At 36.0% G+C, this 26,318-nt stretch overlaps 1 protein-coding gene across 6 annotated transcripts in view; it reads left to right on the top strand.

Annotated features, from left to right (window-relative positions):
- LOC129749003 (zinc finger protein 454-like) overlaps positions 1-22,413 on the top strand; it is a 57,494-nt gene extending 35,081 nt beyond the window's left edge. For 4 of the 6 annotated variants that reach the window (XM_055743819.1, XM_055743818.1, XM_055743824.1 and 1 more), the window contains exons 2-5: positions 4,406-5,875; positions 14,032-14,415; positions 20,810-21,088; positions 21,151-22,413. In XM_055743819.1, coding sequence (XP_055599794.1) covers positions 5,150-5,875; positions 14,032-14,415; positions 20,810-21,088; positions 21,151-21,474 — 1,713 coding nt within the window. In that variant the 5' untranslated portion in view covers positions 4,406-5,149 and the 3' untranslated portion in view covers positions 21,475-22,413. Of the gene's footprint in view, positions 1-4,009; positions 4,065-4,122; positions 4,285-4,405; positions 5,876-14,031; positions 14,416-20,809; positions 21,089-21,150 lie in introns of those variants that run through there. The other 2 variants (XM_055743821.1, XM_055743823.1) reach the window with 2 other exon arrangements.
- Positions 22,414-26,318: the final 3,905 nt, after the last annotated feature.

Raw genomic sequence — 26,318 nt, 5'->3', positions numbered from 1 at the left:
GATATGAATAACTCGAGATTTAGTTTCAGTTGTTTTTAAATTTTCTAATGGCGCTCAGTTCGGTCTGGTCGAAGGCAGGCCATATGATTTCCATCGCTTTTTCTACATAGCTTAGCTTAGCTTGATTGACTACTCACATCCACCTTAATCATTGAACCCGAAATGCTCCAATTTAAACTAAAAGATTATCACTGAAAAGTTTTTTTTTAAATTATCAATACCATTGTTTGTCTGTCTTTCTACAAGATATGCATTTCGAATACCATGATCGCAGGCGTGGCTCAGTAGAACGAATTCCACATCGCCAATGGTTGCTACTCCGTGATTGACCAAGACCACCAATTTTATACAAAGGTCAAAAGAATGGTTCTTGGGGCTGAAAGCTCATTCTCAGTGTACAAAACTGATGCTCTCTCTTTGAACATCAATAACGGCGCCGGCCACGTCCTAGTAGTCAATGGATAGATAGAAAGTTAGAGAAAGGGATGAAAGAAATAAATTTGTGCTTTAGGACCGAGGTTACCTCTGCATCCTAGCAAACAATTTTGTTTTGGAGTGTGGGAGAAAGGATATGATCAGGAAACACTTTTGACCAGTGTCATTTAGTTTTTTCAAAACTTTGTTTTTCTAATTTAATAGTTGGTGATGCTTTTCTAACTGCTCGAAGACCTGTCTTATTGCCACTTTTGTGAGTTTTTTTTAATGGATTTACACCTCTATCAGCGTTTTTATCGTTGAAACTTTCTTTTGTTTGTTCGTCTATATAGGGACTGAACCAGCTAGAAAAACCTTGCGATTGTTATTTTCATTAGTTTTTTCTGTGTAACTTATTATTTTCAAAGATTTATAGTGTTCTAGCTAAACAGCCTCTATTTTATTGAACTTTATGACAAAGCATTTCAAAAATGTAAATGTTGATTTTTTAATTCCATCGACTTTGAAAGTGTATTCTAAACGAGAAATAATTTCACAATCTATACCTGACTTTAGAGTAATATTTTTATATGTGTTCAAAGACTTTCAAATGTTTGAATTTATTTTTAATCATGTATTCTAAATCTCATATTTAAAAATAATCATTTTCAAATTCGATCTAATTTTCCTTCCACATTCTAAATTTGAAATTTGAAAAATTAAAATGTTTCAAGTTTCTTTTTTGAATTTATACATTCCGAGTAAAACAGATTTTAAATGAAATTTGAAGTATAAAATATTATATTTCTAAATTTCCAAATTTTAAGATTGTTTAAAATTTTCTGAGTATCATATTTTCAATTTCTTAATTAATAAAATATCAAAAGTTTTATTTTTGAAATAATATTTTCATGTATCCACAAATTCTAAATTTTCAACTTCACAATTCATCAGATCTTTTTCAACTTTATTATTTTTGTATATCAATGCTATCTTTTCAAATTTTTACTAACAAAATACAAATTTAAAAAAACTCATTCAAAAACTGTCTTTTTCGAGAATCCTATCGTCATACATTCCCCCTGTAAAATGTTTTGTTTTTTTTTCAATTTGGTTAACATAATAGTTTCTCAGCATAAAAATTTTCAATTTCAAATATCGAAATATTTAAGTGCCTTGAATAAAGATTGAGTGGTATAATTTATCATAAAAAAAAACAAAATATTTAAACATTATTCAAACTGAAAATATTGAACTGAAATTGGCTTGCTGATCTAATCCATGAATTTGAAAAGTGTTAGTTCGAAATCGGATTAAAAAACGCCTAAAGCTGTTTATTTTTCGAAGAAGTGAAAATGCTCATGATAGTCATGACACTTTCCAAAAGCTTTCTAGCGCCATCTTCAGTTATTTTTAAGCATTATTGGATATGAAATATTTTAATAGAAGATAGTTTTTAGAGAATTTTCAAACGCACTAGGTTCTTTCACTTCAAAGATGAGCTAGAATTATATATCGCCATATGAAGTTAGACTGACAAATGATACTTAGCTTGCTGATGCTGTTGCTAGAGATTATTCGACCAATTAATCCGTTGGAATCGTTCCTGGTTTCAGTTCACACTTGGAAACATGGATACTGAAAGTAACGCTAACGCTAGCCATGTTTCGAACCAAATATATACAGCGCCATCTCCACTTGATTTTTTCTTTTCGATGTTTTCTCGATGAAATAAAACATTTCTCTTCGCGTCATCTTATAACCAAATCGTGCAAATGTAAACACAATTTTCTCCGAAGATACCGAATTATTTCCTTTGACATCACTATAAACGTAATACTGCACACTTCTTTCACTGATTCCACGAAAACGTTGGATTTTAAAAGGGCTAGAACTTCCAAAAATTGACTTTTAAATTTACTTCAGAACGATACGCGTTTATCCGAAAACAGTGCTACCAGAGCTCTCTCGATTTCCATCGCTTTTTCTACATATCTCACGAAGTAGCATCAGATATGTTATGCTTACTTATATTATTTCAAAAACAAATCTGATTCCAAAGCGGTGTAACAAATTGATCAATTTGAGTTAATAATTCGGTTACGGGCCTTAATAAACAATAGGTACTTCAAAACCCTGCTCTTATAATAATAGTAGATTCTAAAAAATACTTAACTTGAGAAAAATAACAACATTTATACTGAGATACCTCTTATGTCACAAAGCAAAATTTAAATCCTTTTGACTGCATTGCCTAAATTTTGTTTAGTAAGAATCGGTTATGTTGTCTCTGTGCAAGGTTGCCGAAAAAAATTCTGTGTTTTTGCGAAAAAAACCGACTTTCTGTGATTTAACACAAGATTCTGTGATGGTTTTCTGTGAAGCAAATAGCACTGATTTTATTAAAAAGTCATGAAAAGCGACGTCTAAAACACAAAATTCCAATTCCAAAGTTTTTTGTGGAAGCTTTCGGCGATGTGGCCACAAATTTTATTTCAAGAAGGATCAGACGTCGCTTCTCTTATAGGTTCACTAGTACGAAACTGAAAAAATGTGATTATTTCTAAAATTCTGTGTTCTGTGACACAGATTCTGTGAGTCAAATTTGCTCAAAATTTTGTGAAATTAAAGATTTTTCTGTGATTTCGGCAACCTTGCCTCTGTGTATCAATTTTCACTTTGATTTTCTTAAATTTCACAACGATAATGCATAACCGTTGGACAATTTGCATGGACGACCCTCTTTTCCGGCCATTGATCAACAATTACATAGTGAAAATTGATTGGCAACCCTACAAAACTCCTCACATTGATACGCATCATTTTTCGGGAACACTGCGGAACAGTGGACGAATTTTAAGTTTTAATTTAACCCTTACAGTACCGCAAAGAACTGAAAAAAATCAGTTCGTCACCTCCTCAGCATCGAAACCCTGTTCGAATTGCAAAATAGGAATAAAATCCGATCCTATCTGACTATGTTGTGTTGCTACTGACCGAGTAGAGCGCCGGCCGATGATCGTAAACATTAAAATGTGCATAAAACTAATATGCTCTCTCGTCGTCGAAGGGGGAAGTCCTACCCAGCATGGCGCAATTACCTACGTAGGACCTAAATACATAGGAAGAGACCCGCACACGCGGCTTAAATCGCATATTTATCATACACGTACGTACGTATGTATGCCTACAATAAGAACGTTGGGTATATGGAATATTGAAAGGAATAGCAAAAAAAAATGTGAGCGAGCGTGTCACATTGCCGCCTCGCTTTCAAAAACCGGGATAGATCGAGGGGTTGCATTTCACTGTTATGTTGCATCGTCGCACATGGGTACAATATGCCCTCGTCGTCGTCTCGGAGGATTGAACCAGCAGAACCCTAGCTAGCTAGAATGCAGGGTTTGTATTTTTTTCCTGGTGTGTGCTCTCTACGTCTAAAAGAAATTAGGAGGTTTCCCACTTGGTCCTGAGTTGAAGTTTTTCCCTGCCCGTGGAGGGCTCGCTTTGGAGAAATAGTTCTCTCGGTTTCGTCGCTGCTGCTCCTGGTCCTCAGTAGTTTCGAAATTGAAAATAGGGTTCGTTTCGGATTCATTAGTCGCGGAGCAGTCGGTCGTGCCGCTTGCTTGTTTGTGCTCTATAGGCACTAGGTGAGTGTGGTTCTTCATCAAAGTAGGCGGCATTCGAGTCGCGAGTCGAGCTTTATCAGCAGCAGCGGCAGCACCAAGAGTCGTTCGAGTTCGGGTTTAAGTTTGTTTACTCAGCTTATCTTGATGTCGTCACACATGGCGATAGGCCAAGTCTGGACTTTTTTCTACAGTAAACAGAGAAGAACTTACCACCTCCTGTAGTCGAATGCAAACAAAAACGGTTGGATGATTAATATTTAGAGCTCCAAATTTGTGTTCGTGGAATTTCTCACGTTTCGACATCAATAAGTAGTGCGCATCTAATAAACGAACCCCATTTTTGTGTTGTTGTTTGATTTCAGGTTCATCACTCGGTGTCAGCTCGGGTTGACCCCAGCAGAAGTGCCCAGGAAGTCACCAATCGTAGTCATTCGTAGCCGGCAACAAACAACGACAAAGCTAGAAGCACAGCGTTCGTGGCCTGATGAAAAGAACTCATTAGAATTTCAATTTAAACTCTTTTGAACTCGACGACCACCAGCAAGCAACGGCGAGTGAAAAGAACAAGAAAACGAATGAATATTACAATATACAAAATCGGAGCAAGAAGACGACAACGGCGAGTGTGTGTTTATGCATAATAGTACTCTTTTTCTCTGGATTTGCTTGATCGCTCGATACGCTCAAACGTGAACAAAAAGTATAACACATATCTGGAGATATGGACGGGTCAAACATCTAGAGGCCAAATGTAGAGCAGACTAAGGACTCGACCAGTCCGTCAGTCGGTGGTTCGCAGCTGGATGAAAATGTAGTGTAATGTAGTGACAAAGTGATTTAACGCTATCTGGTGGTGGTTTACTAACACGAAACTTTTTCCACTAACAAAAAAAAATCGGATTAAAGCATGCCATAGCTGCAGAAAATCTTCGTTCGATACAGTCAACCAAAGAATTTGGGGTGCCATAAGTGATAATCTAGTTAAACCTAAGTAGGCTCTCGCGTAGTAGTTGAAAAAAACGTGCATTTATAACAACTTTTTGCAAACAAAACAAAAAAGGCGGTTTGCTCACAATACCAAAACTAACAACCAAACTCCTCTCAAAATGAAACGTACTCGCCAAAGTAAATCCTCAACTGCTGCTGCTGCTCCAGTAGCAACCGTCAGAAAACCCCCGGCCAAACGAAAACCCAAAGCACCACCTTCTTCGGTAAAGAAGGAAAGCAACAACAATAACGTACCTCTCATGCCGGAGGAGGAGATTCCGCGCGACGAACCCGCAAAAATTTTCCAACTCAACGAACTCGACTCAACCAGCAACGACGAGACTCCGGCAGCCATCTTCGATCTCTCGGCCCTCCCGGAACAACCCATCCTGGCCGAAGTCGAGGACCTCGAAAACGGCTACATCATCCTGGCTGTCGATAATGATCCGAACCTTACCCTTGCTTCCGGCGGATCCATTTCCGATTCATCTTCTCCAAGCTCAACCAAACAATCGTCCTCATCGAAAAAGAAGGAACGCAAAAAGTACATCTGTCAGGTGTGCGACAAACACTTTATGGGCGCCAATGATTTGCGCAAGCATTTGCGAATTCACAACGACGAGCGGCCGTACGCATGTCCCCAGTGTCCGAATCGGTTTCGGCAGGCGGGCTGCCTCAAGAATCACATCGCCTCCCAGCATGGGACCGATACGCTGTATACCTGTGATTTGTGCGGGAAAACTTTCCCCATCAAGGAGCGGTTGCGGTTGCATATGCGGGTTCACACCGGGGAGAAGCCGTACCAGTGTAGCATGTGTCCGAAGACGTTTGCCCGAGGGGGACAGGTGAGTGGAGTTTCAATAAGTTTTTTAAGGATTAGCTCGTGCAAATAAATACAACAACAATCAAATCGCATAAATTTCCAAATTTTAAAGTCCCAAAACCCTCAGAATTTAGGGTTTCAAATACAAAACACCCAATTAGCAGGAAGCACTCCAACATTCCATATTATAAAAAATCTAAAGAGTTCAAGAAGAATATAAAAATAACCAATCACCTAGGTTATTTTTATGTATGTATGTATGTATGTATAAGAACCCACCAGTGGCTGATAGGTCTTTCGACCCGAGGCGGTACGGGAAGTCTCGATCGCACATTCAAATATTGTTCATGCTTAACTCATCAACAATAATTGCAGCACAACCAAGGGGTCCGTTACCACTGGCTTGGGACAGGTTTGAATCATCTCCCTCACTTCAAACTGTTCGAAACAAATAAAAAATCCTGGAAAGGTACCTCGGTACCTTACACATAATTCCATATTTGCCGAGATACTCCGGCTGGCTTGAACCCACAATCCATTATACATCAGTTTTCCGATCGTTTGATGCCCTGTCCAATCCCCCCACGAATCCCCAATAATAGAGTTAAGCTATTATGAAAATATGAGTAGGGGAGAGTGGGGATACTTGATCCCCTTTTCTTATTTTCACCATATCTTTCTGGAAAAATTTAGCAACTCGCCGTCTTTGACATTTTCTGACAGCTTGTAACTTCAAGTTTCTATGCTCCAAAAATTAGATCGATACTTGAACCCGTTGATGAACTAGAAGCATTTTCGTGGGAGTAAAAAAATTGCTATTTTTCTGAAGTTAGGGGAGACTTGATCCCCTATTGAAGGAGACTTGATCTTTTATTCAGGAAGCCCTAATCCTTGTATAAAAATCAAACAAAACCCCAAGATAGAATGTTAATTGACTATTTTGGTCATGTTCGTTCTCATTTCACAATTTATAGCAGACATACGAAGAAAATTCTATAACTTTGACTCAACGCTAATAATATTGCATACTTAAAGGCGCTATTTTTTATAATTAAGAGAAAATTAATTATTTTTGCTCTTTTCTTCAGACAATTGTTTGATAAATATTAGTTTTTGGATTAATATTAGTAATTTCGTAATCAGCACTCATAACGATCAATTCAGAAGAAGAATATGCTGTTTGGAAGGGGGATCAATTGTACCCAACTCTAGAGGAACAATTGTACCCATAATCAACATTTTAGAAAACTTTTTCTGAAAAAAGTTGAAAGTTTTCCATTGCTTTGAAAGTATGGCATTATGAAGTTCATTTTACGCTCGAACGGTTGATACATTGGAACAAATATTTTTTTCATAATTTTACCATGTAAGGAACATTTTAAAGTGATGAAAAAAGATCTTCAAGTTACATTTTGTGAAATTTTTCAAACAAAGTTCAATTACTCAAACAATTATTTTGTTAAAAAATTTTAAACTACAAGCATTGTTATTTTGCTCATTTTGGCACATTTTTCTAGAACATTTGATCTTTGTGAGACATTCCAGTTTCGAGATATAACTAAGGAATCAAGTATCCCTAGGGATCAAGTATCCTCATTCTCCCCTATAGTTTATTACAAATTTACACATTTTTAACATCTTACCTCATCTCCCTAATCATCCTCAATAATAGAATTAATATATTTTAAATTTGTTATCAATGAAAAAGATCGATGAAATTTACGAGAAAAGAAAAAAAATAATAATGGAACGAATTCACCAAGTTGTAGATATTTCGCTGAACTTATTATAACATTTGTGTTTATCTAAGCAATCTTTGAAAAAAGGAACCTAAGTGTTACATCTACTCATTGACTTCCAAGAATAACTCAAACGAACATTTTATTTGATAACAATCTAGAGAATGTACATCGAAAAATGCGTATAAACATTTGAATTGTTCACTCATCAATTTATTCTCCAATCAAAAGCAAGATTTCATTTCGATTTTTTCAACTAGGAAATCTTTTATTATCCATCCGAAAAATACCGGGCGGACCTTCAAAAAAAGCTCAATAAAACAAAGTATGAGCAATGTCAAAATTCATTTCATCAAATTAAAATGCTCGCAGATAACGCAACACATTTTGTAAAGTTAAAATATTTAGAAAATTGGATTGATCTCACCGGAGGCAGCTTTGCTAATGTTCATTTCAGGCTTCCACAATTTCCCATCGCTCATTCTAATTTCAATAACACTTCTTTACTTTATTCTAACACAGACACTCAACATTGTTTAAATAATTGTCCAAATAAATATAAAAATTAAAATTTCTTCACAAAACAAAACTTGTAGGAAAGTTTTCACCGGAGCACAATTTTTCCTAAACTTCAATCACCTTAGTTATTTTTATAACTAAAAAGTAATCATATTTTTATTGAATTTAAAAAGTCTGAAAAGAACAAAATAATTTAAAATATCCATCCATGTAATGTAGATATAACATGAGTAAAAATTATCGAATGCTTCTAATTAATAGTCAACAAATATAAAAATTAAACCTAAAAAATCTTTTAACAAAATTTAGGAAAAATTTGAATCTATTAAACATTGTTAAATTATAAAAACCTGATTTAAGCGCAACAAAAAACATGATTATAAAAATTTCAAATCCTTGAGCTCCAAAATACATAACGTCAATTCTGGAATTGACCTAAACGTTAAGGAATATTTAAAGAAGGTATTGCTAAGACAGCCTGCTCTAGTATTGAAACAGACTACGACGTCACAATCACGAAAAATTAGTTAATTTACTAGGAAACTTGACTTTTTCGATGATAATTCGTAGAATCCGCTGAAAATTTTCCTCTTTGAAGGCATGTTTTTCGAGGAGGATTCTTGTGCTTCAAGATCGGTACTAAGAAAGTTGGAATTTCTAGAATTTTTTTTCTATAAAATAGCCTATCGAAGCTGAGAAATGGTGCATTTTCCCAACTTAAATTTGCAAAACTTAAGAATGAATTCAAAACCTGCAATGGAAATGTTCAAGTCAGTTAAGTTTAAGCTTCTTACTACAATAAAGTAATCAAAAAAAATTTTTTTTTTACAAAAACGCTTTTTTTTACTGGCATTTAGGTAAACTGAGTTAACAATAATTTATTGATGTTAATTGTTCTACATAAGAATTGTATATGGTAAACCGGTTGGATAAAAATCACGATAATCAGTTGAACACTCAATTACTACCAGCTAGATCTGTTAAAAGCAGATTTTATTTCATTTTGGCACGTATTAGTTTTAAGATGACACTACATTCAATAATAAAATAATCATAGCATAATCAAATAGAGGCCTTGCAACACAATTAGAATGCATTTGGAATTCATTTTCGTTCTAAAACGTGTTTTCCTTTGAAATTTCTGCCTTTCTCGTATAAATTATGAAAATAAACGAATTTCAGTTTAAGCTTTCACAGATTTTGTATTCCAACTCTCTTTTCCGAAGCCTTCTAGATTTATTAACGCATGTATTCCGGGCGCTTTTTTGACAAATTTTTTTAGCTTAACGCGTGTGTTTTCAAATTTTCCATTTCTACAACCGGACTAAATTTAGTCAAAATTTGAACAAAACTTAGACCTTATTCGAAAAATGTCAAAAGAAAGGTTGTACAAAATTAGCTCATATCTAAATTTTTCATCAAAACACATAAACAGCGTTCAAATCGTGTTTGGATGTTTCACAAAATGATTTTGTCAGTTTAAAAATAACCGCTTTTGAATCCGTAAATTAAAACTAACTGCTTTTAGCTAAACTTATTGACTAAATTAGGAAAAATTAGGATTTAAAAAAAATTTGAATAAATGTTTTACAATTTTACCTCGGCACACAATTCACTGGCACACTTGTTCTACTTCTGATTTTTCGTTTGCAAAAGACCCATGACTACTTTGATCACTTTCCGTGATTCAAAGTTGTGAATGATGGCAAGTGGCAAGATGGCTATTAGTGAAAGGTGCGTCACTCCGAATGATTGTGACAATGATAATATTGCTGAAACCTCAAATTATAAAATTCTAAAAATTTAAAACTCAGATATGTTTAAAAGAAATACAATATCTCAAAAAGTTAAAACTTTATGAGTTATGAGAATACATGAAAATTCTAAATGTTCAAAAATATAAAATTCTTAAAAATGAAAAAAAAAAATTTGATGTTTTAAGGTTTTTAATTTCAAAATTAAAAAAATAATAATAATAATCAAAATATTCTATACAACACATGCTCTAAAAAATCTAATACAGTGGTAGAAATTCCTATAAGCATACATACACACATTTTTGAGGTTTATTCTATTCAGGAATTTAATATCACAAAAATAATAGTTTAAATATTGATCATTTGATAGAACTTACAAAATTACCTTTTATTTTACCATAACACAACTCAATGCTTTCCTCACTAAATGAGTAAATTGAAAAAAAAAAAACATTTTTGGGGTGGAAAACACCAAAACTGTTGAAAATAATGACTGATTAGAGTACCTGTTATCAAAATAGTGTGAAATATTCGGTTCGGAATGGTTTCAATTGGATTATCTAAAGTTTTCAAGACTTTTGATTCTACTCGAAAAAATTTCAAATTTTTAAGATCCTTCGTATTTTTCACATGTTTGCAGCTCATGGACAGTTCCAAACTTCATTTAAGACACATCTGGCTAAGATATTGCTAAGAAAGAAAATCCCTTTCAATTTTTTTTTCTTGGGGACATGAAATATGGCATTATTTAGCAGAAAGATAAAGTTAGCTTTCAAAATATCCTCCTTAAATAGGATCAGTACACTGTCTACCAATGAAGTGTAATTATTTTGAATTATGATTTTTTGTATTTTACCTTTCCGCAATAATCCGATCCATATCATGAGACTGTCCCCTCTGATGATTCAGTTCTGACTCGGGATGTTGTCGAAGTTCATGGTGAATTTGAGAAGAAATACGGATTATGTGATGTTTCCTAAAATCAGGAGTTTATTGTCGATGATCAGAATCAGATCGAACTGTCGCATGGTATGGATTGGATTTCTCAGAAAATGCAAAATTCAATAAGTCATAATTTCGCAAAAAATGAATCAAAATAACTACACGGAACTGCTAGACAGTGTACTGATCTTATTTACGGGGGTTGTTATGGATGTTAACTTTATCTATTTATCCGCAATATAATGACATGATTCATGTCCAAAAAAAAATTGGAAGGGAAAGAGAAGAATCATCTTCCGGAGTTTCAAGGTCATAATCTAGTTCTGAATCCTTTTTAAAATCTTAGCAGGAATATCTTAGCCAGATGTGTCTAAAGTAATTATCAGAAGTTTGGATCTGTCCATGAACTGCAAACATGTTAAAGATAAGAAAGAGATTATTCATAATCTTTTCTCTGTCAAGATATGAACGATGATTTTGAAATTTGAGCGTTAAACCGGTAAAGAGTCGACAGTATTCAAAATTGCACGTCCTACTTCGGGTTTGAGCAAATTGAATTTAAATTCGTTGTACAATTTCTAGTTTATGTTCGAAAATTGAGTCAGGCAATGTTATTCGAACCTGAAATTTGATTGTAAATTGAACATGGTTGACTCAATAATCAAAATTTTAGTGGACCTTTTTGAAGTTTGAAAATGGCTTAGGTTAGAACTTTTGAAGAGTATTTTTTAAAGGTTTATTAAGTGACACTTTACTATCCTCGTGGCAATTGTGTAGACGGAACAAAAACTTAAAGGCTTAATTTTTAAATTTGCAAATTAGAACCTTTATTTTCAAAATGTTTTGCTCTGTTTTGAAATGTTGATTTTATATTGCGATTTTCTTTTCGCGCTAGAGTTTTCACACAAAAATTTCGTCAACCTAAAATTTCGGTCTACGATTTCGCTTATTTCTCTCACCGTCATATTTGTACGCCTCTTGAATACGTTCCTAGGCAATCATGGTAACCAGTGGCAAAATAAACAGTTATCAGGTTTCATAACAAACTGCTAAGGAGAAATCAGAAAGTTTACGAAGAAAAATTGCATAAATTATTCATTTTTAAGCTTAAATCGCTGAGTACGTATCATTAAATTTAATTATGGAACCACTATTTAGTAACATACTTGCGTTCCAGGAAAGCTGTTAGTGAAAAAACGGAGAAACTTTATCCTAGCGTGATTTTTGGGTACCCCGCAATGTTACCTGACTGCCGGAGTTAGAGTCGTCTTGATGGGCCTTCAGGCATATGGTTCCAGATGATCTCTTCGAGTAACCACATCTATACAGAGCAACATTGATTACCACAAGAGCTCGCGGATTGTGTTGGCCGGAGTCGGAAGTGGAAGTTATGAATAGGTTGAATAAAAAAAGGACATTTCAAACACCAGTTTTAGAATATTTATTTAACGGTTTTAAAAAAATTTACTTTTACTGTTTAGTTTTATAAATACGGCGCGTGTTAGAATTGAAATTTTATGAGTTTACTTACGTTTTTTCGTAAAACTGACTCTAACATATTCAAATATTGCGTTTGGAATACCGTGCTTTTATTCTTATTTGGTCTTTGGTCTTTGGTATTTGGTCAGCATAACATCGGGTAACGCCAAGGAATGCAGTTTGATATCGTGGCCGGAATTTCATGGAGCAAATTTTGTGACATTGCAAATTTGTCATCAAACATATGCCAACAAATGGTTCAAGAAAATACAAAACAAGGTGGGAAAAGGATTTTATACAAATTGACAGGTGAAAAATGTGCAAGCGAATCTAGTTATTCGAGAAAATTACAAAATATTTGAAACGCCTAATGCCTCAAATAGTCGATATTTCTGATTAAAATTATGTGTTATTTGTTAGTCTCATTTATCGGCCTTAACGGTGAAAAGTGATGTCCTTTTTAGTAGGGATATCTAAAAATTATGAAATTTACTACTACTATGAAGTGGTAGATACAGATAGAGTTGCATCTACCACCACACATTAGTAGGCCAAGACTTCATAGTAGTAGGCCCGTGAGGAACAAAAATTTGATATGTGATGATAATGCTTCCATACAAATTCTACCCGCTCATTTTCACCATCTTTCATTTCATCCACCTTCTATCCATATATAAATTTCATAATCTTTAGATGTCCCTACTAAAAAGGACATCACTTTCCACCGCTAAGGCCAATAAATCATAGTAACAAATTTAAATTACGGTGATTAATCTCTTCATAAAAAATTATGTGTTATTTTAATTACCAAGCTATGAGAATGATTCCGTATCAAATTTTTTAATAAAACGAATGGCCTAAGATCACTGTCATCGGATTTTAAATAAGGAAGATTATTTTAAAAATTGTTAAAATATTCCATAGTCTGCTCCAAAATTCTGGCTCGAAAGTTCGAGTTATAGCTGTTTAACGCATCGAAGATTGAAATGCTCTGTAATTGACGTTAAACTGAGCAGTATTGCATTTCCACCATTTTTATGGGCAATTTTTTTGGAGAAATTGTTATTCCATAATTAACATCTTACACTTCAAATCACAGACATCGTGCTGTTTCTCGAGCCACCAAAACATTGCGCCCCCACACTCGAAAAGCAAATCGGAGGCAACGCAAACATGTTTCTGATTTAGAATATTCCCTCTTCGGCCGGGTTTATCCCTTACACAGAAGCTCAAGAAGCTTTCGCTGCCAGAAGCCAGGAGGCGTGCTCGTACAAGCATGTGATTTTTTGATGAAGTTCGCTACCTTCTTCTGTTTCTTCTGCAAAGGCTGGCACAGTTTTGTAACGAGGGGGTTGTAATCAAAAACACGATAAATTGATTACTTACACAAATATTGCTTTTTGTTCTTGGACTTTTTTTTTCTCGCTGCATTCGTTTTTCTCCTCGCTGCCCGGCTTTTCCGAGTTTTTCATATTTCGCGTGTTTTTTTCTTCTGGTATGTTTCTGCTGTGTGCCTTCGATATGGTCGTGCCACTTGCTTCTCCGGTATATGAATAGCAAACAGAGCTTTTTCCTTTCATGTCGGCAGGCTCCGGCTCGACAAGAACCGGATAATTGGAAAGCCGATGTCGTTACGGTTCCGCGATTGACATTTCTCTGAAGTTGAACGACGATTGATCATTGTTGGTTGACTTTAACGGTTTAAGAAAACTTTCATTTTTGTTTCTCCTTTTTTTCCACAGCTAACTCAACATCTTGCCACGCACAATGGAATCCGGAAGCACAAATGTGCCCACTGCTCGTCGGCGTTTTCCTGTGCCGCCAATCTGAAGATGCACCTCAAGAGTCACCTGGACATCCGGGATTACACGTGTCATATCTGCGGAAAAGGATTCTACCGGCCGGATGCGCTGAAGAAGCATCTGCTCTGCTATCATGGCAATCTGAAGGCTTTCCATTGTAACATATGCAATAAAATGTTCAAGGGTCATCTGCCGCAGCATATGAGAACTCATAAGATGATTCGACCTCATGGATGTGCGGTTTGTGGAGCTGTTTTCTCGCAGCGATCACAGCTCGTGGTGCATCAGCGAATTCATACTGGGGAGAGACCTTATCGGTGTCAGGTGAGTGCTTATCAGCAGAGCTTAAGAAGAACTACTTGGTCTGATGGTGGTTACTAACAAACTGATTTATTAACAAGAAAAACTTATTTACTAAATATTCATGGCTTGCTAATCTTTGATTCCAACACGCCTCCTCAAGCCCCAGATGATCCCATTGATTTACGACTAGCTTCAAACTTCTGCTTCTGTAAAGGTTTCGTCAGTCCGTCGGCTATTTCCAATGTAGTCCAGCTTCACGATACCACGTTCCAGGATGTACCGTATGTAGTGATGCCGTATGTAAATGTGTTTGGTACGTGGGTTGTAGCCGCCGTTCTTCGCTACCGCTATACAGCTTTGTTTGTCGCAAAGTATTTCGATACTATCTTGGTTGCCAAACAAGGAAGATAGCCCATGCCACCAGCACGTCTCCTGAACTGCTGCCGATGGGTACATATAAAGGGTGATACGGTCAAAATTTGGTCAAGGGAATACGCGTGTTTATCGGTGAAATAGTTTATTTAAAAAATCAAATTAAATTTCTTTTTCAAGTTTAATTAGTATAAAATTAAGGAAAAATATTCAGTTAGGCTTCCGCTTTTCCAAATCCGAATTGCCGGGCCTTACGCTTAACCCCTGCCATCAGATTTTGTACAGCCACCTTGTCCAACTTCTTCGCCGCAGAAAGCCAGTTTGCCTTGAACTGCTGCTCGTCCTTAGCAGTTTTTTTTGGTCTTCTTTAGGTTCCGCTTGACAATAGCCTAGAATTTCTCAATTGGGCGGAGCTCTGGCGTGTTGGGAGGGTTCTTGTCCTTGGGAACTACCTGCACGTTGTTGGTGACGTACCACTCCATGGCCGTAATGGAAAGATGCCAAATCCGGCCAAAACAGTACGGAACAACCGTGTTTCTTCAGGGAAGGCAGCAGACGTTTATTCAAACACTCTTTCACGTAAATTTCTTGGTTGACAGTCCCGGAAGCAATGAAAATGCTGCTTTTCAAGCCACAGGTACAGATGGCTTGCCAAACCAGATATTTCTTCGCAAACTTTGACAGTTTCATGTGCTTGAAAATATCTGCTACCTTTCCCCTTCCTTTTGACTGGTAAAGCGTGCTCCCGACCGCTGCGCCTCAACGTCTGTGACCAAGACGGATTTAAAGTTTGTCGCGGAGGGAGTCAGAGTATCATTCGAAGCATCGCTTTCGCCACCAGACCAGCCCGTCAGGATATACTCACGAGATTTGGGTTCCTACTTTCGCCGTTTTTGCTGCGGTACTTGAACCATCGCTTTGGTTCCAAAAATCCGCAAGTTTGGCTTACTGACGCTCCAAGTTAACCCGTGTCCACGAGTCGGTGAGCGGGTTTTCAGGTACACCGCGGTTGATACCGCCTCCGGCCAGAAACCTTTTGACAGCTTGCCATCGAATAGTAAGCACTTTGCTTTTTCGACAATTGTCCTATTCGCACGTTCCGCGAGACCATTTTGTTCGGGCGTATAATCACACGTGGTTTCGTGTCGTATTCCGGCTTGACGCAAAAAAAAATCCTGGAATCCTTTCTTGATGTGTTACTTACCGTTATCCGACCGGATTGTCTTCAACTTGGCACCAGTTTGACGCTCCGCCAAAGTGAGGAAATTCTTGAACACCTTCAGCTCCTCGAACTCGGTTTTGGTTTTCAAAAAATAAACGAAAATGCGCCTCGTTTTTGTTACAATAACCAAGTTAGCCTTGATCACTAACGAAGAATGTTATGTTAAGAAAATGAAACTTTAGTTGTTACCAGACTACCAAACACTTTAGACGTCTTTTTATCGCTGCGTTCATCAGGTTATGCGCTCAGCCTCTGACCTGTGAGTTCTGGTATAATGATGGAAAGCGAAGATTCCAAAAAATGGCTTTTCGATGGGACCAACATCGAGAAGGGTCTCATGGACTGCGTGGAACGTTGTGCAAGTGAGGAACCGTAAGCGTGCTGAAAGGTTGCAGCGAGATCGTCAATGCAAATCGGTGATTGTTCATCGGATTGCCGAAAGCCAGCTTGAGTACGTGAAGGACAAGCGTTCTGCAAAAGATATGTGAGACACCCTGAAGAACTCGTTCCAACGGGAAGGTTTTGACAGCTAAATTTTTCTCCGCAGGAAACTGCTGACGATGAAGCTACATGAAGATGTCGAGATCCAAAGCCACCTACTGGAATTCGACAAGGTTTTGCGAGATTTGAAGGCAAGTGGAGCAAAAATCGACGAACAAGATGCTATTTGTTATTTGCTGCTGACTCTCCCTCCATCCTACGACGCATTGGTGACCGCCCTGGATACTGTGGAACCCGCAAGACTTAACCTAGGATTCGTTAGAACACGCTTGCTAGACGAGGAGACTAGGCGTGTCAACAAGAACATGGGCGAAGCATCTGGAGGAACTGTGTCGGCATTTGTAAGCAAAAAGTTCACCTTCAAATGCTACAACTGTGGTCAGTCGGGACACAAGCGGGCTGACTGTAAGGAGAAACCTGCTGACTGGAAAGAGCGTTCAGTTTTCAAGAAAGACGCTGGTCGGAAGCAGAGAGGCAAAGCTCACGTTGGTGTTGAAACGGATATTACTTTTCTGGCAGCGAGTGGCGAAGAAGCACTACTGGTCAAGAAAGCGCAAGCAGAATCGAAAATCGACTGGTATGTAGACTCAGGAGCGACGAACCATATGTTAAACTCCGAGGCCTATTTTGAAGAATTGCACAAGTTATCGGAACCGACTCGAATTATCGTTGCCAAAAGCGGTCAGTGCATGGAAGCGGATTATGCTGGTACTGTGCGAGCGGAAACCGTTGTCAACAAAAGACAGGTACAGAGCTGTTCTGGAAGAGGTTTTGTACGTTCCGAAACTCAGTTGCAATTTATTTTCTGTGCGACGAGTTGAACAAGAAGGATTCAAGGTGACGTTTTTCAATGGCAAGGTCGAAATCGAGAAGAACGGGAATTTGTTTGCTACCGGAAGGCGAGGTCGACCGTTGTACAACCTGGACATCTACATGCCGCAACCGAATTCGAATGCAATGTTGGCTAAAGCAGAAAATATTGGCTTGTGGCATCGACGAATTGGGCACCTTGGTGTTGCGAATCTACTGAAGCTGTGGGCCAACGAGATGGTCATTTCGAAGGAGACGATATCCAAAGCGAAACTGGACACCGTTTATGAAGCTTGCGTTTCCGGAAAAATTCTCACGATTACCGTTTGCCAAGGTTGAAGAACCGAAATCTAAAAGACCGTTGGAATTGGTTCATACGGACGTATGTGGACCATTCAATCCAATTACATGGAACCGAAAACGATATTTTGTGTCGTTTGTGGATGATGTCACACACTTCAGGGTGGTTTACCTGTTGGAAGCGAAGGACGATGTTTTCGAAAAATCCTGGTGTACCAAGCGAAAGTGACTGCCTATTTTGGATCGAAAATTGCCAGGGTGAGGTGCGACAATGGCGGTGAGTACGCTAGCAACAAGTTCCAGAAGATGTGTTGTCAAGAAGGCATCTCAATCGAATTTACCGTTCCCTACACCCCACAACAAAACGGTGTAGCAGAACGGATGAATAGGACGCTGCTGGATAAATCGATGTCACTGATTTTCGACACTGGATTGCCGAAAATAATGTGGGGTGAAGCTGTGCTGACCGCTGCCTACCTTGGAAACCGAAGTCCGACGTCAGCACTACGAGAAATGAAAACCGCATTGCGAATGTGGTACCAGAGGATGCCGGATGTGGACAACTTCTTTGGTTGTATTGCATATACTCACGTTCCCAAGCAACATCGAGATAAGCTTGATCCGAGTGCCGAGAAGAATGTGATGGTTACGCCACTAACGGTTATCGCATTTGGAACACGACGAAAAAGAAGCTCTTTGTTTCAAGAGATGTCATGTTTGATGAGAAGCCGAGGTCTAGAGTATGGATGAAAGAGGAAACCACAGAACCCGTGACGGAGGTACCGTTGCCAACTGAATTAGAAGAACCTGCTGATGAGAAAGTTGATCCTGAAAATAATTTTGTTGATACGTTGGTCGAAGAAGATGAATTGGATGCTCAGCCAAATGAAGCGGTGACAGCAGAAAGGCCGAAACGTAAAACGTGTGCTACGAAGAAGCTCCAGGATTATCAGATGTCGTGCCATGCTGAAGCGTTGGTTGAATACGCACTGAATGCTGAAAGTTTTGTGGAAGATTTAACGAAAACTATCGAGGGTCTGAAACAACGTGATGACTGGAAATTTTGGAAAACGGCAATCGAGAGCGAATTAGAATCTTTGCGGCGGAATGAAACTTGGGAATTGGTGCCGAGGCCGCAGAACAGAAATGTTATCGACAGCAAATGGGTTTTCTGCGTGAAGCGAGATGCAAATGGTGATGTGGAACGTTACAAGGCCCGACTAGTTGCGAGAGGTTATTGGCAGCGTAAGGATCTGGATTACAACGAGACGTTGTAGGATATGATTCTGGTGACCGGAACTTGGTATGCCGTCTCAAGAAATCTCTTTACGGATTGAAGCAAGCGCCTAGAAGCTGAAATGAAGCCTTCAACTCCTACGTTCTCGAACTTGGATTCGAGAGGTCGAAACTGGACAGCTGCCTATACAAGTTTGAAGCTGGAAAAATGTCATTCATCTGCTCCTTTATGTGGATCTATTGGTATCCAACGATGTAGCTGAGCTGGAAAAATTGAAAAAGAAATTGTCAAAGAGATTTGAAATGAAAGACATGGGTGAAACAAAGCAATTTCTTGGGCTGAAGATAGACCGTGAACCTGGAAAAATGAAAGTCAGTCAACCGAAGTACATCAGCAATCTATTGAGGCGATTCGGAATGCTGGAATGTAATCCCGTGTCAACTCCGATGGAAGCAAACTTGAAATTAGGATGCAATGGAAATGCTGAAACAACCAAGAAACCCTACAAGGAACTCATTGGCTGTCTGACCTATCTAACCGTTTCGACGAGACATCAGTGCAGCTGTGAACTATTTCAGTCGTTTTCAAGCATCTCCAACCGAAATTCACTGGACTCATCTGAGACTCATCTGGACTCATCTGAGACCAGTTGCATGATGCGTACACATCGATGTGGCAGTAAAAAGTTCCTTCCGTCTTCAGGATGTATTTTTCTGCTGCTGCCGAAAAGGTCTCCAAACGCCCTTTGCTTGCGCTTCGATTTTTAAATGATCCCATCAGGCTTGGCTCAGAAGGCAACGTCGTCGGCTCGCTTTCGATGAGACCGAATCCATCTTCACTACTGACTGATTGATCACTGGCGCGAAGATCGAGGAGACATAAAAGCCTTTAAATGTCAGTACCCTCCAAAAAGGTGAAAATTAAACAGGCAGCTTGTCAGAGAAAAAATTGTTAGGAATCTCGATGTCATAGAGATGGCAAACAATGATAGTCGTCACCATGCAGATAGTCATTGACTGTTAAGGTATTCTTTCTTGTTGTTTTAAGAAGTGATGATGATTTTCCGAAAACAGTAGGCATCATAAGCATTATCCTTTCTCCTGCTGTCTGCAGTCCCTTGCAATGTGTCCAAATTTAGAACATTTCCGGCATTTCGGGCCACTGGACGGGAAAAGGGTTTCCTTTTTCGACTGCTGTTCTTGTTGCCAAGGCTTGTTATTTTTCACAAACCGTTGTTTGGTCGCGAAAGCTTGTTGATTTTGGTTGCTAGGTATTGGTTGCTCTTGGAGAAGCTTGGTTTTTATCAAATCTCCTGTAATAACCACGCCTGAATTTTCAAGGGCCAATATTCATCCGGGAGTCGATGTCGAGATCACCTGGTTCACGTACTCTTCCATACTGCCACAGGATTCCAAGTCGAATTTGATGAGTTTGTATAACAAACCGACTTGTCTTGTCAGCCTCTTGTTTTCGAAAGGCTTCTCCAGTTTCTCCCACGCCGACCGTGCGGTTTCCTGATCTTCAATGTGCACGTACAAGATTGGATCCACCAACAATATCAGCTTCAGCTTGGCACGAGGATCGACTTTTTCATCCACCTCCTCGAATGTGTCATCCGGGTTCAGTGTGGGTTTAATAGCACCCTACAATCCTGCGAGTTGTAAAAACGTCTTCGCCGCAAATTTCCACGATGACCATGTTTGACGCCCTTTTGAAATAATTTTTCTAAATTTCAAAGCTCAAATTTTGAAAAATTACAAAATAAAATTATTAAACTACGAAAAAAATCTATGGAATGGTTTGTTATGAACATGAAAATGATCAAAATTCTACCTACAGACTAGTCCTCAACTTGTAATCTCAGATTGATATTCTGTTGCTTTAGTCATTTTCCGATCGAAAAATCAATGCTCAAATTTTACTGTGAAATTCAATATTTACCTCTATTGTTTTTTTTACGCTGAAATTTCCAGGTCTGCTGGCAGGCCTTCGCCCACTCCAGCGTGCTGAAGCTGCACATCCGGAAGCACACCGGCGAGAAGCCGTTCGAGTGTCCGATCTGCGCAATCGGCTTTTCGCAGTTGCCACACCTCAAAAAACACATGCTCTCTATCCACAACCAGGACAAATCGTACCTCTGCAAGGCGTGCAACATCTTCTTCAAAACGAAGCTGGACCACCAGAATCACATGGCCAGCTGCTCACCGGACGACAACCAGCCGGCCACGGTGGAAGAGCTGATCGATCGGAATGTAGGTTTTTTTGGTGGAAAATTTCTTATTGATTTTAATTAATAATGTTTTACATATTTTAGGTTAAGGCGGCCAACAGTGGAGTGGAACCTCCGATGCCATTGTCCCATATGAGATTCCTTGTTGCCATTTTGCTGAAGAAAATTTCCACCGATCAGCGGTTGAAGGATTTGGGTTTCGACAAACGGTTGATCGATAATGTGCTCGTCGATTCGTTGAAATGCGCAGGACGCTCAGTGTGTGACGACAAAACGATCGAGCCGGCCGCCCGGCTGAAACAGAATGTCCAGGAGCTGCTGGAATGGACTGTCCCGGCACAGTACATGGAGGAGTTTAAGAAAGCTAATCGAAGCACTGAGGAACTGCTGGAGGATTTGACTAACTAGAAAATCGTCGTCTGTGGAAACGGACCGTCACGAATAGCACACTTCTAATAGCATTTAGGATTAGAAAAATTGATTTAAGTTTATCACAGTCAAACTTGTTGATAATTCGTTGCCATGGAACACCTTTTCGACGTTTCCGGTCACTTGAATTCATGTTATTTTTTTTTTGAAGGATTTATTATTTTTAAGTTTAGTTTAATTTAAGTTTACTTTTTTCAACCAAATCGATGCAGGGATCCGACAAAAAAAAGTTGCATTTCCTTTGTTCATAATTTGCCATAATATTAAGCCAAATTTGTCGGGGAATAGTTTCTTAAATCTTTTTCATTTCAATAATTTCATTGCTCCTTCTGGAAGTTTATTCCCGAAACTTCCTCTCTAATAAACAGAATAAAACAAGTGCAAATCTAGTCATGCGATTGCCATTTTTCGTTAACCCATCAAACCTATATCATTTTTGACCCGAATGACAATTGTTAAAGGGTCTTTAATAAATATTAATAATAATAATCAAACCTATAATACCCCTAGATGTAGACTAACCTCCCTTAGAACAAAGAATACTTTATACATATTCTTGATTCTTTTTCTACAAACAAGAAAAAACGAAAGCTCGAACCAAAAATTAACCATTTTTGCTAATCATAGTCGTGAAACAGAACCAAAATACTGCAATTTGGTAACTAAATGTACAACAACGCGAACTGTAGAATGAAGAAGCAAAATTGGGCGCACCAATTCCTAAATCACAACCAAAAAGAAAATGCCAGTGTGAGTGTAGCGTTTAAGTGTAGAAGTTTTCTAGTTTAGAAACTCGGATGTTGTTAGTAAGTTAATGTCTTTCTAGGCGTGTAGGCTTCACTGTAGTGTGTATTATTTACCTATTACTACTAATAGATCAATGTAAAGTTCAAAACGAATGTCATCGTAATATTAATCCTTTCTCTTGCCTCTCAATAAAAGTATCGGATCAAGAACATTGATTCTAAAGGAAAAATGATGCTTGTTTTTCTTTCATCGAGAAAAATCCTTGTTTCAATAGTTATTAAAATGCTTTTTGATTGGTTCTGAACTCGTTTTCAATCCTAGAAAATATTTTATATTATATCAGGTCAGTTTAATAAGAAAAATCAGTAAATTAAGCCCCCACAAAAAAATTTACGTTTTAATTTTCTCAATTTTTGTAAATTTCATCAATTTTGAGAATTTTTTTGATTTTGTTAATTTTTATTTACATAGTATTCCGTCTTACGACATAACTTGACGAACATAATTCCTAAAATTCACTCGGTCCATGGCAACCGTTCTCCAATTTCTCGGGCACCCCACGTTCGCCAGATCACGCTCCACTTGGTCTAACCACCTCGCTCGTTGCGCCCCTGCTCGTCTTGTTCCTACCGGATTCGTGGCGAACACCTGTTTTGCAGGACAGTCATCCGGCATTCTCGCAACATGTCCCATTTTTGATTTTGTAAATTTAGTAAATTGTGTCAATTTTGTCAATTTTGTTAATTTTGTTATTTTTGTTAATTTTGACAATTTTGACAATTTTGTCAATTTTGTCAAATTTGTCAATTTTGTCAGTTTTGTCAATTTTGTCACTTTTGTCACCTTTGTCATTTTTGTCTTTTTGTCATTTTTGTCATTTTTGTCATTTTTGTCATTTTTGTAATTTTTGCCATTTTTGCCATTTTTTCCATTTTTGCCATTTTTGTCATTTTGGTCATTTTTGCCAACTTTGTAAATTTTGTCAATTTTGACAATTTTGACAATTTTAACAATTTCGAAAATTTTGACAATTTTGACAATTTTGACAATTTAGTCAATTTTGTCAATTTTTCTCATTTTTGTCAATTTCGTTAGTTTGGTCAATTTTGTCAATTTTGACCATTTTGTCATTTTGTCAATTTTGTCCATTTTTTCAATATGTCAATTTTGTCAACTTGTCAATTTTGTCAATTTTGTCAATTCTTTCAATTTTGTCAATTTCAGCAATTTTGTCAATTTTGGCAATTTTGTCAATTTTGTCATTTTTGCCAATTTTGTACATTTTTAAAATTTTGATAATTTCGTCAATTTTCTCAATTTTGTAAATTTTTGTCATTTTTGTCATCCGTTTCAATTTTGTCAATTTAATCAATTCTGTCATTTTTGCTAGTTTTGCCAACTTTAAAAAAATTACAATTTTGTCATTTTTATGTAAGTTTTGTAAATTTTGTAATTTTTTTCAATTTGGTCAATTTTGTCATTTTTATCCAATTTTGTTAATTTTGTTAATTTGGTTAATTTTGTTAATTTTGTCAATTTTGTCAATTTCGTTAAATTCGTCAATTTTGTCATTATTGTCATTTTTGTCAAATATGTCTATTTTGTCAATCTTGACAATTTTGTCAATTTTGTCCATTTTGTCAATTTTGTCAATTTTGTCAATTTTGTCAATTTTATCAATTTTGTCAATTTTGTCAATTTTGTCAATTTTGACAATTTTGACAATTTTGACAATTTTGACAATTTTGACAATTTTGACAATTTTGACAATTTTGACAATTTTGACAATTTTGACAATTTTGACAATTTTGACAATTTTGACAATTTTGACAATTTTGACAATTTTGACAATTTTGACAATTTTGACAATTTTGACAATTTTGACAATTTTGTCAATTTTGTCAATTTTGACAATTTTGACAATTTTGACAATTTTGACAATTTTTACAATTTTAACAATTTTTACAATTTTTACAATTTTTACAATTTTTACAATTTTTACAATTTTTACAATTTTTACAATTTTTACAATTTTGACAATTTTGACAATTTTGACAATTTTGACAATTTGACAATTTTGACAATTTTGACAATTTTGACAATTTTGACAATTTTGACAATTTTGACAATTTTGACAATTTTGACAATTTTGACAATTTTGACAATTTTGAGAATTTTGAAAATTTTGAGAATTTTGACAATTTTGACAATTTTGACAGTTTTGACAATTTTGACAATTTTGACAATTTTACAATAGTGACAATTTTGACAATTTTGACAATTTTGACAATTTTGACAATTTTGACAATTTTGACAATTTTGACAATTTTGACAATTTTAACAATTTTTACAATTTTTACAATTTTTACAATTTTTACAATTTTTACAATTTTGACAATTTTGACAATTTTGACAATTTTGACAATTTTGACAATTTTGACAATTTTGACAATTTTGACAATTTTGACAATTTTGACAATTTTGACAATTTTGACAATTTTGACAATTTTGACAATTTTGACAATTTTGACAATTTTGACAATTTTGACAATTTTGACAATTTTGACAATTTTGACAATTTTGACAATTTTGACAATTTTGACAATTTTGACAATTTTGACAATTTTGACAATTTTGACAATTTTGACAATTTTGACAATTTTGACAATTTTGACAATTTTGACAATTTTGACAATTTTGACAATTTTGACAATTTTGACAATTTTGACAATTTTGACAATTTTGACAATTTTGACAATTTTGACAATTTTGACAATTTTGACAATTTTGACAATTTTGACAATTTTGACAATTTTGACAATTTTGACAATTTTGACAATTTTGACAATTTTGACAATTTTGACAATTTTGACAATTTTGACAATTTTGACAATTTTGACAATTTTGACAACCTTGTCAATTTTGTAAATTTTGTAAATTTTGTCAATTTTGTCAATTTTGTCAATTTTGTCAATATTGTCAATTTTGTCAATTTTGTCAATTTTGCCAATTTTGTCAATTTTGTCATTTTTGTCATTTTTGTCATTTTTGTCATTTTTGTCATTTTTGTCATTTTTGTCATTTTTGTCATTTTTGTCATTTTTGTCATTTTTGTCATTTTTGTCATTTTTGTCATTTTTGTCATTTTTGTCATTTTTGTCATTTTTGTCATTTTTGTCATTTTTGTCATTTTTGTCATTTTTGTCATTTTTGTCATTTTTGTCATTTTTGTCATTTTTGTCATTTTTGTCATTTTTGTCATTTTTGTCATTTTTGTCATTTTTGTCATTTTTGTCATTTTTGTCATTTTTGTCATTTTTGTCATTTTTGTCATTTTTGTCATTTTTGTCATTTTTGTCATTTTTGTCATTTTTGTCATTTTTGTCATTTTTGTCATTTTTGTCATTTTTGTCATTTTTGTCATTTTTGTCATTTTTGTCATTTTTGTCATTTTTGTCATTTTTGTCATTTTTATCATTTTTGTCATTTTTGTCATTTTTGTGAATTTATCAATTTAGTCTATCATGTCTATTTTGTCAATTTTGTCAATTTTGTTAATTTTGTCAATTTTGTCAATTTTGTCAATTTTGTCAGTTTTGTCAATTTTGTCAATTTTGTCAATTTTGTCAATTTTGTCAATTTTGTCAATTTTGTCAATTTTGTCAATTTTGTCAATTTTGTCAATTTTGTCAATTTTGTCATTTTTGTCATTTTTGTCATTTATGTCATTTTTGTCATTTTTGTCATTTTTGTCATTTTTGTCATTTTTGTCATTTTTGTCATTTTTGTCATTTTTGTCATTTTTGTCATTTTTGTCATTTTTGTCATTTTTGTCATTTTTGTCATTTTTGTCATTTTTGTCATTTTTGTCATTTTTGTCATTTTTGTCATTTTTGTCATTTTTGTCATTTTTGTCATTTTTGTCATTTTTGTCATTTTTGTCATTTTTGTCATTTTTGTCATTTTTGTCATTTTTGTCATTTTTGTCATTTTTGTCATTTTTGTCATTTTTGTCATTTTTGTCATTTTTGTCATTTTTGTCATTTTTGTCATTTTTGTCATTTTTGTCATTTTTG

Source organism: Uranotaenia lowii, chromosome 2 (genome assembly GCF_029784155.1).
Source record: "Uranotaenia lowii strain MFRU-FL chromosome 2, ASM2978415v1, whole genome shotgun sequence".
NCBI classification, from domain to species: Eukaryota; Metazoa; Arthropoda; class Insecta; order Diptera; family Culicidae; genus Uranotaenia; species Uranotaenia lowii.
The sequence above is the reverse complement of the archived record's forward strand: the minus strand, read 5'-3'. Positions and strand labels throughout refer to the sequence as shown.